The following is a 12,884-nucleotide window of genomic DNA, read 5'->3' as shown; positions in this document are numbered from 1 at the left end:
AGTCACTAAAAGAAACCTCCTTGGAGTTAACATATAAACCAATTATGAATCTCACATAACTCCTTATTTTACTGCACCTTAATTTATGATACATGGATGACTTCCAAGAACAATTTCAAATCAACAATTCAAATTAATTTTTAAGATAATTATCATACTATCAATGAGTGTCAAGAAAAAAATACAAAATGATGCAATATCTTTAAGCATCCATTCTTTTCTGCATCCATGTTGCTTTACTGGATGCTACTTGTGAGGATTAGAATCTATGAAGAAACAAACATTTACATTTGCCAAGAAACCAGAATGTTGAAGGAACATTTTTGCTTGAGTTAAAAAGGTTCTCCAAATCAATGTACTAACTACTGTACTTTAGTTACTTTATTTTAAACTCAAGAAGTATTTTAAACTCAAGCTCAGAGAGAATCAGGGACCCCTCTTTTTTCTTTAAAATAACTTTTTCTTGTTTGTAATTTTTCCTGATGTAATTAAGTAAATAACTAAAAATTCTATGTTATTTTGACTAGGAGTTTTAGGCTGCTAAGGATTACTAGTGGCTAGGTGATTTTAAAGCAGTGACTCTCAGCCCACTGCTTTGCTCAATGACCACAATCCTCTGGTTGCGGTCATCTGTCTGCTAATGTGATTCTGCACATTAGTAGATAGAGTCCCAGATTAAAGAGGAGCTGAGGAAATCCTGGGAGGCTCTACTCAGGAGCTGAAAATCCTTCCTGTCCAAATCCAAGCAGAATTTTTCAGCCCTGTAGATGGACACTCAAGCCTGGCCTTCCTTAGCCACCTGAGCCATCCCATGCTCCTTATCTTAGCCTGCTTTCCATTTTCTGCTTCAATTTCAGCTCTCTATCAGCTGGCAGAATGGTATGGATTTGGCAGAATGGAATAAAAGAGCTCAGATCCTGAAAATATCAGATATTTTCCCACCCCATAAGACAAAGTCAGTTTTTGCCCAGGCATTGAAGGAAATATGTTTGGTGGCGACCAAAAACATTTCCTTCAATGCCTGGGCAAAAACTGACATTGTCTTGTGGGATGGAGAAATACGTATCTGATATCTTCAGGATCTTTAGAATCTGAGTTCCATTTCTCCATTCCATTGAAGAGTTCAGCTTCCCTCAGCAGGCAATTCTCAGTCAGCTCCCCTGAGACGAGAGTCTCTTTGGCAAGCAGCAACAGTTTGCAATCTTCTCTGCTGCCTTCTACATTGACTTTCTGAGGAAGATAGAAGATGGAAGAGTGGAAATGGCAATTCTGTTTGCAGGCTGTTTGAAAACCAATTGTAAGTATGAACTAGTTGCCAAGGGACCAGATCACAATCATGTGACTTCAGGGTGAGGCCAGTGTGATGTTTATTTAGGTAAGAAACTGTTGTAATTTCAAACAGTTGTTAAACAACTGGTTGTAAATTGAGGACTACCTGTACTACTAGTTTATTGCATTTTCTCTTAGTTGCTTACATAAATATATTTAGAAGCTTTTTCTGCTTACTTTATTTCTTGAAAGAAATTATAGCTTGTAAGCTAAATTGCAACACTGAATTGCTAGTGCATTATTCCACACTGTTCTCCCCCCACATTGGTTTTTTCCAAAAAATGTCCCTTACCATATCCATGATCAAATGACCACATACGTAGCATCGATCAGCTGACTGCTGAAAGCCTGAATACTGCAGTTGAAAAAAAACCAGAATTGTTTAAATATTAAGACTTTTTATTTTTTAACAGGAAATCACACCAACACATAGTCTCTCCAGTGCCTTGAGTCTTAAAAGCTGTTCTCATTTACTTGCTTTTAAAAGCTTCCTTAATACTAATATAGTGTAGCAACTAAGAAAGTGAAATCTCCAGCTAAAATCTCAGCAGGATGTAAACATTATTGATCTCTTTTCCAAACATTTGGGGTAAATAATGCTGAATCACATTAGTTAATTAGAAACGTGAATTCTCAGCAAATACATATTTTAGTAGATGTACAGGCATCTGGTACAAAACCCAGTGATAAAAAAAACTGATAAAACACCCTTGAAGATATGACAATGCAAATCTCGCCTCTCCATATTTGCATCTTGATATCAGAAATCCTTATGTAAATCAAATGGTTTGCATCATAGCACATAGGACCATTTGATGACAGACGTATTAGTGAGACAAAGAAAATGCATGCCACATTTGGTGTTTCTGTTAAGTATTTTGTATTCTTATAGGAACACATGAACAACAATCTAGATGCTATTTTTATGCACCCATAGCTCTAAACACGTTAATTATCAATAAATGTCACAGTACCACATTTATGAAAGACAAGTTATCATTACTATTGCTTTATTTAATCTTCTCAATTTTAGAGACACTTGATCAGAGGAAGTTGATGAGAAATGATTTTTAACTTTTTACATTACTTATGAAATAAATCAAAAGCAAACAGAGCTGCCAATGAAATATATCCAGCCCATAATTTTACTGTAACTACTGAAAGACATACAACCTAGTTCATAAGCAACATTTGTGCTATCATTTTATGTTAAATAAGGATCTTCTCACTTCTGAATTTTTTTTTTTACCATGATCAGCATCATGGAAAAGACGGCAGCACACTTACTAGAAAGTCTTCTTCACAAAACACCTTCCCATTAACAAAGTAAAAGGCCTTTCCTCTCAATTTTCGGCCTAGAGGATAACAAAAACATAAAATTTAGGGTTTAAAAATGAATGTTTCATACAGAATGTAGAAATAAAAGAATGTTTTGATATACATATTGGGGCAAAGCAAACAATTCATCTGTTTATGTCAGGGGTTGACAAACTTAAACACTCAAAGAGCCATTTGGACCCGTTTCCCACAGAAAAGAAAACATCAGGAGCCACTAAGATCCTAACCGGAAGCCTCCTGTTCAATTCTGGAGCTGACCAGAAGTTCAGTTCCCCCACCATAGAGTCTCCTCCTAGCACAGTGTACTTTTTCCTCTACCTGTCATAACCGAAAGCCCTATCAATTATGGAGACAACTGTAAAACTCTCCCTTTGCCATAGAGTTCTCCTGGTGCACTGTGCTTCTTCCCCCCCCCCCCCCCGACCGGAAGCTCCTCTCAAAATTGTGGCGCAAACTGGGAAGGACCCGAAGCAGAGGGAGGAAAGAGTCACATGTGGCACCAGAGCCGCAGTTTGCTGACCCCTGGTTTATGTCATGGAAAAAAGATGTACTGAAAAATTATGCCGCCAAGTATATGTAAAAGGGATGGATCTTCAAATAAGATCCAAACGAGCTTTATCCTCATTCTGTTTTCATAAGCTTTGCTCCAGTATAATATGGGCCTCCAAATTACCTTATCTGTACAAAATTGGGTGCATATACAATCACAGCTGTAACAAATAGAAAATAACTCCCCATTCTGTTTACCATATAACGAACCTCATACTAACATGCATATCTAAAGGCACAGCAATATTTTAGATTCTAAAGATGAAACTTTCTTGCTATTCTAATTGCCTTTCTGGCTACAGAATAGCATAACTATGCTATAAATATTTAAAATGAAATTTAGATTCTGAATAAGATTCTGAATTATTTAATGCCAATCTGCAACCAAGATCAATATTTATTGTTTCATAACCCATATCCCATTGCTCCTTCTTTTCACTTCCTCTATGTTTCTCCCTTTGCAAAACCTAAATGAGAGTGGTTTCTTAAATGGAAAGCAGATTAGAACCCAGCATGATCACCTTACCAAGACACAACTTAATCGTTATTCAATAGTCTAATAATTGAAAATACACAAAGCTAATAAGAGCAGAATATACACATTCTACTCCCTGTATCAGCTGAAGGAAAGCTTTAACTTTAGCTATTAATATATCTGAAGTTCTTGCTTCAGGTAAAGGGTAACCGCCAAAACAGGTCGTCAATATGAAACACAATATGCAAACATAGGATATTTTGAGCAATTTCCATTAATCAGTATTTGGTATTGACATTTTTGTTGGACAGATAATAAGCTACAAAAAAGCAGCATACCTGTGTCCTGTTCACAGTTGTTAGCATGAAATAAATACACAGTTTGAAAATCAGTATCTTAAAAATAATATAGATGCACACCCAATGCTTTTAACAGAGGAGAACTAAGATTTCAATCTAACACTAGTATCAGCAATGATGGCCTAATTAGAAGCCAGAATAGAGTTAGAAATAAGAAATAGGGGGAATATTAGCACACATATTTTTAATACAATAGAACAAAAGCAATAACTAGAGAGAAGGATTAGAGGTTGAAAGATGGCATTATTATGTAAGCTCAAATAATATTGTGATTGGCATTAAAATGGAACATTGAAATATTGAATACTTTAAAACAAATATATATATTAATATTAGAATTTCATTAGTTTGGTTAATGTAACAAATATTAATATCATTATTTCTACTTTTCCCAAAATGAATGATAACCAGATGCCACACTGTTCATGTATTGATGTTAATGTATATTTAAAAAATAAAAAACCAAAAATTTGAAAAAAGTGAAGTCCCCAATTAAAACAACTCTGGAGCAGCTCAGGCTACAGAAAGTCTGGGCATACTGCCAAGAACCATTAGCTGTTACAATGCAACAATGCTTAATCGCAGAGGCAGTTTCTGAAAGCAATTAAGCAGGGCAATAAAGATAAGGATTAGGCTAGAAACAACATATACAGGCACACCAGAATGTCTCCTTCCTGCCTTTCTGACAGGATTAACTCTGTAAAGTGGGAAAAACAAAAGGCTGTTTCTTCCAACAGCAGGTTCACCAAACTGCTCAGAAAGTTAGCTACCAGTTTTCTGCTCAACCGATGCGAACTGGCTGAATCCCACCACTGGTCCCAGATCATGCAACTAGGTTAGTGTCTAAGGGTGACTAGAATTCACAACCTTTTCATTTCAAGCCTGATGCCTCAACTGCTATACTACTTGGCTCTCACTTACATAATGCAGATTTAAAATGTCTGATAATGGTGTATAAATGAATGCAACTATTAAAAATATTAACCTCCAGTCTTAAGGTATATTAATTCATATAAATAGTTCATACCCAACTGGTTTTATTTTGGAACAATATTGTAACTTGGAAAAATCTTTTCATATTAAAGATGTTAATGGTATTTTGAATTACATTTTATGAAATAATGGAATATTATTGTTTTTAAGAAAATTGTTTATAATGGGGAGCAGCTAAGAAAATAACAGGTATTGACCAGTGGTGAAATCTATTTTTTTTTTTTTGCCTACCGGTTCTGTGGGCGAGGCTTGAATAACTACCTGTACTCATAGACTTGCTTTCTGTAGCTTGGTACTTTCCAAATATGGTGAATGATAATTGCATCTTTTCTCTTCGATTTGTGTTGGACAACTGAGCTTCTTGTGTTTTCTATCTGTACATCAAGTCAGAAAGTACCAGCCTCTTTCAGGAGAAGCAAATTGGAGTTTGGTGCCCCAGGCATTACAGCGAAAATACTCCAGCCTACTAGTTTGTTTCATCTTCAAAGCTCTGAACAAACACCAACTAATTAGTCTACACCCCAATGGAGGCCTGAAAAGGATTGGAGAAGAAGCTGGGCAGCAGATAAGGAAAAGGAGTGCATCTCCCATTGACTTGGCTTTTCAGCCTTCCTTGAAGCAATCTAAGATTGAGGACTTTGTTTTGGCTCGGCCTTCTGGCTAGGGAGCATCTGAGGGTGTCGCCCCCCCGAGCTGAGAATGAAGTCTTACTGAAACTGCAGCCTCTAACCACCCCTTACACGAGCCTACTCTTGTAGAACTTTTGGCTCAGCAATGCTTTCTGGTTGCAGAAACTACAGCGAGCATTAAGCTCCAGCGTGATAGAATAGTAAGTACTTTAAACTACTTAATCTCCTGGACTACAAGTGGTTGTTCTGGGATGATTGCCCGGCAGTTGGTAGTGGAGACAGGGTGTTCCCTGCCAAACCCCAGGAAAAGTTTTTTTAAAAAAGTTTTAACAAAAGCACTGGCCTACGAAATCCTGGTCAACGAAATTCTACCAACAGACTGAATTCCTATGACGCGAATAGCTGCCTGGTCTTACAGCCAATGAGGTGGCCCTCATCATTAATCCCATTAACGGCAATTTACCTTGCTGGAGTTCAATACAACTGGTGAGGGGTCATCTATCAAAGTTATTGGGGCTAGAAGCTGATGATCTGAAGAAGGTTGAACCTTTACCCTCCTCCCTTGAATACTGCACCAGAGTGCTACTTAATTTCACTAATTCTTCCAAAACTATTGTTCAGAAGTGGATCCTGGTTAAGATCCTTTGGCATTTTGCCAAGAAGAGTCTTCAAAGATATATCGATTAAGCCACTTTTGAGTAATCGACAACTTGTGAGCAACAGGAGACTTATTGCCCCCAAAAGATCCTCAGTGGCATATATTAATGAGCCAACTTCGAATGCTAGTCTGGATATTGCATCATGTTTTAGCTATATACCCACTTCTGCAAAACCTTCAGCTGGCGTTCTTTCAGATGGCAGGCTAACTGCTCCTCCTACAACTGGCCAAATTAGCCCCTCGCAGCACATAACAACTTACCAGGAAGCTTCCCTTGATCTGATCAGCTGGGAAGAGGTGGCCCCAAAAGAAGCGACATCAGCCCAGGGCACCCAAGGTCTCTTGGTAAATGGGTCCCAGGTCAATGTCTCTGGGATTCCACCTATCTATGGGACTGATCTGTGTCAGGACGGCTTTTGGAACCAGGAGGAGACAGAGCTCTTTGACTCCTTTAGTGTGCTTCCTCAATTGGAAAGAGCCCCAGTCATAAAGCGTCTGGATGCAGTTAAGTTCAAGCTTTGGAGCCTATCACTTTCTTTCTTTTTTTAAAAACAAAATTTTATTGGTTTTCAAATATATAGGGGAGGGTAAATAGGTATACAAAATTTTTTGGCAGCTTTCATACTGTTGGTAGAGGTCGCAGCACGATACTCACATATATAACATTGTACAAACAAAATTATAAAAGAAAACAGTAAACCAAATCTTACTCTATATTGTTAGTCTTGTGTTCCTACATGTTTCTCTTTGTCATTTTCTAATATATCACTAATTGCTGTTGTTCCAAATAGTTTTATTTTTGTGATCTGAGCCTTTTTGATATTGCTTCTTCCTCCCTGTCGCCAGAGAGAGCCTCAGTGCCCCCCTCCTTCCCGTCTTGAGTCTTGCTGTCTTGTGTTTTACTGTCTCTTTCACTACTCCCACTCAGTTCCTCCTCTGAGAGTGGGAAATTCTTTTTGATGAAGGCCTCCCCCTCCTGAACTGTATTAATTCTGATCCTATTTCCCTCCCAGAAGATTAACATCCCCTCTGGTATCAACCATTTAAACCAGATCCCTTTTTCATACAATTTTTTTGCTAGGGAGGAAAATTTCCTCCTTCTATCTCTTATTTTTTTCGGGATCTGTTTGAGAATGGTGATCTCTTGATCTTTGTATTTCAATGGTCCCTCCCTTTGGGTTGCAAGTATCTCATCCCTTGTGGATCTCCTAACAAACTTAACATGTATCTCCCTTGGAACATTGTGTCTTCTAGCATACGCTGAATTTATCCTATATACTAGATCCATATCCCACCATACTTGTTTTTTATCTCTCTTAAAATAATCTGCTAAGATTGTACTCATAATATCTTTAAGGTTTTCTTTCTCTGCTTCTGGTAAGTTCTGGAATCTAAGAAAAAAGGACATTTTTTCAAATTCTACTTTTGTCTGAAAATTTTCCATATCTATGTTTCCCTTACGCATTGTTTTCACTTCTTCCCCCAGCCCCGCCATTCCGTCCTCTAACACCAAAATTCGCTGTGTATTTCCAGCTACATGTTCTTTAACCACTCTGAGTTCTTCTTTGATCTCAGCCCTCATTTCATTCTGTCCCTTCATAAGTTCTTTAAACATTTCCGTAACAGAGAGTTCCTTTGGGTCCTCCCCAGCCACTGCTTTCTGCAACATTGACGAGATCTTAGACTGTTGCATCGTGGGGTTTGGGGCAGCCGATGAGGGGGCTGAATGCGCCTTGCCGGTGGGGGGTTTCCTTGCAGCCATTTGTTTGAATTCAGAGATGCAAGTCTTTGCCAAGAAAGGTGATGTCAGAGGGTTTCACAGCTACGCTGGTCTCCAAAGGAAAACAATTGCAAAGGCACCCAATTTGCAGTTCCAAGAGTAAAATACACCAAGATAAATGAGAAGAAAAGTCAGGCAAAGATTAGAAGATCCATACACAGGAGGAGGTCCCAGTTTCCCTTTGGGAGAGTAAACAAACAATCCACTTTCCTTTATATTCTCTTTGGGAGTAGCTTCAAAGGACAGACTTCATTTGCATAAAGACAAAGAAAGAGGGGCGAGCGCCAGCTTGGCCCTCCCTTTCGCAGGGAAAGAGGTCGCCGAAAGTTTTTTATTTTAAAACAACAGTTCAGAGTCGTTTCCAGCAATTGTGAAAGTCATTTTCAATTAAAAGTCCAAAATGACAAATCAGTCTTTTATCCTCTCTCTTCCCGAGGGTCCATTTTCAAAGCCGCTTAATCCGAGGGGGGGGAATGGTAAACCCCCCCCTCTAATCTCTCTTCAAGAACAGAAATGCAAAAAACTCACAAAGTGACTGTTGCTTTTCTCCTAAGTCCTCCAAGAGCACCGGTCAGGATCCCCACTTTCAGTCTCCAGCTGCACTTTTCCGACTTTTCTTTTAGCCTCCGGAGCCATCCGACGAGAGGGCGAACAGCGCGAAGCTGTCTCTTGCCCCCCCCCCGCTCCCCAGCTCCTAGGCGAAGCCGAAAAGCACCCCAGCTGGCTGCCGCCACATGTGGGGTGCCTCGGCCGGCTGCCCTTCGGCAAGAGCCCCCTACAAGGCCTCCTGTGTCCCTTAAGGGACCCACTGGGGAGACGAACGGCAGACAAACACGTCCGTCGTCGTCCGATCCCGGAAGTGATGTGGAGCCTATCACTTTCTGACAAGGACTCCTTTGGACCACAGGGAGTTTATGCTGATTTACCAGCGGAAGCTCCACTAGTGTTTTCCCCAAAATGTTTAATTCGTAAATCTGGAGATGTAGGGCTAACTCAAACTCCACTTGATGATACTGCTGAATACCTTCCAGCTAAGCAACCAGTCAATGCCACAAGTACGAACTGGAGTATGTTCAGATTCTTACAGCCTCATGAGCAAGGCTCGCCTCCCCCTTCTTTCCCCTTGCTTTTGCCTCCCAAGAGGATGACCCTGCCATCTAATAATGGATGTGTTTTTTTGGATCTGAAGGGTGCTCTGGAAAAAATTAACCACACAGAATGACTAGTAAACTCGGATACCACCACCACCACCCCTGCATACTTAAGTGCCTTTCGTGGAACATTGCAGGCTGGGAGTGGTGTGGGGGTACACAATTAGTTAACTATATCCATGTGATCCTGCTCCAGGAGACCTGGGCTTGTGATAAGATATCCTTTTCAGGATTTACGACCATTTCATTGGCCGCTATTAGACAATATATGGCAGGAAGGCCTAAGGGTGGTCTAGCTTGTTTGGTTTCCACTTCTCTGAAAGTGGAAATAGTGGAACTACCCCCCTGTGGCTCTTTAGCTATGGCATTTTTAATTAAGAAAGGACGCAGCAAACTGTTAGTGTTCAATGTTTATCTTCCCCCGACAAGGAGTCAAGCCAATATCAAGGCTCAATGGGGCATGCTGGAGAACTATATTACTTGTATGGAAACTAAATTCCCAGCGTTGTACATCCTTATAGGGGGTGACTTTAACGCCCATTTGGGAGCTAAAGTCCCCCTAGTGATAGAGGCACTCTACCCCCAAGAAACCCTCCAGGCCATAGGTCACCTGACTTCAGCCAGACATTCTAAGGACGAATTAACAAATTTTGCTGGCATTCAGTTAGCCCTTCTAGCAGCCCAACATTGTCACGATGTTAAAAAGTTTGCTAGGCATGAACTGACATTCAAGAGTTAAACTAAGAAAGCTTTATTGCGCAGGTCATAAAACAAAAAAAGTTCTTATCTGAAAGTGATTTATTGCGCATGCGTTACACATTCCAAAATTCCTTTCTTCTTTGTTCGGCTGCCAACTTGGCAGATGGAGCTTTCATTATCAAAATGTAACCAATTAGTTATTTCTGTTTCATTTACTTTTATTATTTTATTATTAAAGTTTGTTTATTAATTAGAATATACTTGTCAAAGGCTTTTATTTTATTTTTCTTAATATCTCAAAAGATATGCGGAAGGGAATCAGCCACAGTCCATTGATCTCAGATATCAGGCGTTGTTTTTTTTTTCCCTGACAACTTGGTTGCAGAGGTTGGTCGACAACTTGGCAGCTGAAATGGCTACAATTTATGGCTGTATTTTCTCTTCGCGCTATCTTAAGATAACCGACTAAGCCTAATTAGCAATGTCGGAGAAAAAGAAAAAGAAAGATGGGGCGAGCACAGATGGATCAGCTTCCTCTGACAAGGAGGCTCCCTCGGACACAGAGAAGCAAGAACCTTCAAACGTATTCCAGGAGCAACAAAGTGCCGAGCCAGATGTGGGGGAAGGAGCTACAGGACGCGACATCCACGAAACGAGGTCAGTGGTTCCTCCTTCTAAAATATCTCCAGGAGATTATGAATTTTTGGGGGCCAAGCCAAAACTTCCCACTCTGCCAGAGCCACTCCATTCCCAGACCCTCGCAGATTATCAAACAATTGATGAATGGCCGGCAGAAAAAAAATCCTCCCACGCAGAAAGCAGATTTTATGAATTCTCCCCAGATGATGATGAAGAAATGCAAAGCTATCTTGATCAAATAGAACGTTTCGAAAAATATGCTAGGGACGTGAGAGAGTGCTTTAACGAAATAAAGCGAAGTAGGAGGAGCTCCCCCACTCCCAAAATGTCTGAGGACGCCATCTTGTCTTCAAAACAACAGCCTAAGACACACCCCACAGAGTTCATTGGTCAATTAGAACAAAGAGACATGTACACGTCACCGAGGTCACGTGGTCCCTTTGAGTCAACTGAACTTCCGCATACGTATAGACGACTGCAGTCAAAAAGTGAGGCTGCACTGCCATCTGCTGGCGGAGAAAAATCATTAGAGCAAAAGATGAAGCAGTTTTAGAGATCTGGCTATGAGCCCTTTAGAAGCCAAAACTTTGCCCCCAAAGGTTAAGTCTTCAACACCCCCTGGCGGTGCTGAATCCTCCCTAGATGGAAAAAGGCAAAGCCAAAGGCGAATTCGAGGAAGCCAATTTGATGTTGCCACGCAAAGGCCAATGATGCAACCCCAGCATCCCCTGGTTCAACAACCAGTTTTGCAACCAGATCAACAAATTGTTCCAATGCACATTCCTCAGCAGGTATTCACAGTCACCCTCTTGACTGGTGAGTCCAAATTAAAGGAGTCAGGAGAGAATTATAAAGCCTGGGTCAGTGAAATTGCGCTCTTGCTTCGAAGAGAAGGCACACATTCCATGGTTTTTAATCCTCCCCCTCAACCCTGGACACCTGCAATGAGAGACCTCGAAAACAGAGCAATCACGACTTTACTCATGTCAATGGAAATTGAGATCCAAGGTATCTTTCCACCTGATGCAACTGCCCAAGAAATATGGGCTATTTTGGAAGATTGCTACAGGCCCGTTTCAATTGAATCCTCATGTTTGCTCATGTCTGAGTTCCATGGTTCGAAGTTGAAACCTGGTGAACGAATTGGTGGACATTTGACCAAACTGAAAAGAATGAGAAGTGAATTGAGACAAAATGGGCATGTAATCGATGATATCCAAATGATTAGCATCATCATTAACTCATTGAATTATGAATGGAAAGATGCTGTTGCAAAGATTAACTACGTGCCTATTGCTCAACGCACAGTTAACCACGTTTGCAGACTTTTAGTGGAAGACGAAGCTATCAGGTTAGCTACACCACATCTGCAACGACCTCCAGCATCAAAGGCTCCAGCCAGACGTCCCTTCCGAGGAAGAGGCTACGCTCCAAGGATGCCAAAATGCTACACCTGCAACCGTGTGGGACATGACACCCGGGATTGTCCTCAACGAGTTCCAGCTCCCGCCACGTACCAGCCCAGAGGAACAGATTCCAGAGGCAGAGGTAGAGGCGGAAGACAAGGCCGTCGTGGTCCAAGGCGTGATTCACAAGCTCCACTTGTGACACTGGCCATAACCAACGTTCCACAACCTGATCCAAAGTTCGACAGACGTCTTTTGTGGACTTTAGACAGTGGAGCAGCTGTGCACGTTACCCACAGAAGGGAACTTTTCACAGAGATGGGCGAACCAGAGCCCGAGTATCGAGAACTGTATTCCTTCACCAACCACACTTGCAAGGTTATGGGAAAAGGAACTGTTTACATTGAAGAACTCGATACACACATCCCTGATGTTTATTACATACCTTCAGCAACCAGTAATTTGCTTAGTCAAAGCCACTTGTCTAGAGATTTAAAGTTCCAGGTTCACCACCTCGAAAAAGCAAGTTACTTAGTTAAAGATGGTGATATTGTTGCTGAAACCATGCTGATTGGTGGTGTTTATTACTTAAAGCCAAAGCCTAAAGGGCAAGCACAGGCAAGTATGCAAACTCCAAAAAGGCACAACGTAGACCCAGAGAGAGTTGTCCCAGAGAGAGAAAACGTTACTGTGCCAAAGGCTCCTAAAGCCAACAAACAGAGAAAACAAAAACAGATTGCTCAGAGCAAACCTGAGGGTCCTCATGAAACTGTTAATGTTGAGAATTCACTAACTGGTAAACCTTTACATTCCAGGTGTATTCACAAGTGGCACAGAAGATTGGGGCATGCCAGTTTCCGTGTTCTTAGAAAGATGCCG

At 40.7% G+C, this 12,884-nt stretch overlaps 1 protein-coding gene across 2 annotated transcripts in view; it reads right to left on the bottom strand.

Annotated features, from left to right (window-relative positions):
* Nucleotides 1-12,884, bottom strand: part of LIMD1 (LIM domain containing 1) — a 43,908-nt gene that overhangs the window by 11,148 nt on the left and 19,876 nt on the right. For both annotated transcript variants that reach the window (XM_081970095.1, XM_081970096.1), the window contains exons 4-5: nt 2,617-2,684; nt 1,622-1,684 (exon numbers count right to left, since the gene is read on the bottom strand). In XM_081970095.1, the coding sequence (XP_081826221.1) occupies nt 1,622-1,684; nt 2,617-2,684 (131 nt within the window). The remainder of the gene's footprint in view (nt 1-1,621; nt 1,685-2,616; nt 2,685-12,884) is intronic.

This window comes from Natrix helvetica (assembly GCF_964273705.1).
Source record: "Natrix helvetica genome assembly, chromosome: Z".
In the NCBI taxonomy this organism is placed as follows: Eukaryota; Metazoa; Chordata; class Lepidosauria; order Squamata; family Natricidae; genus Natrix; species Natrix helvetica.
The sequence above is the reverse complement of the archived record's forward strand: the minus strand, read 5'-3'. Positions and strand labels throughout refer to the sequence as shown.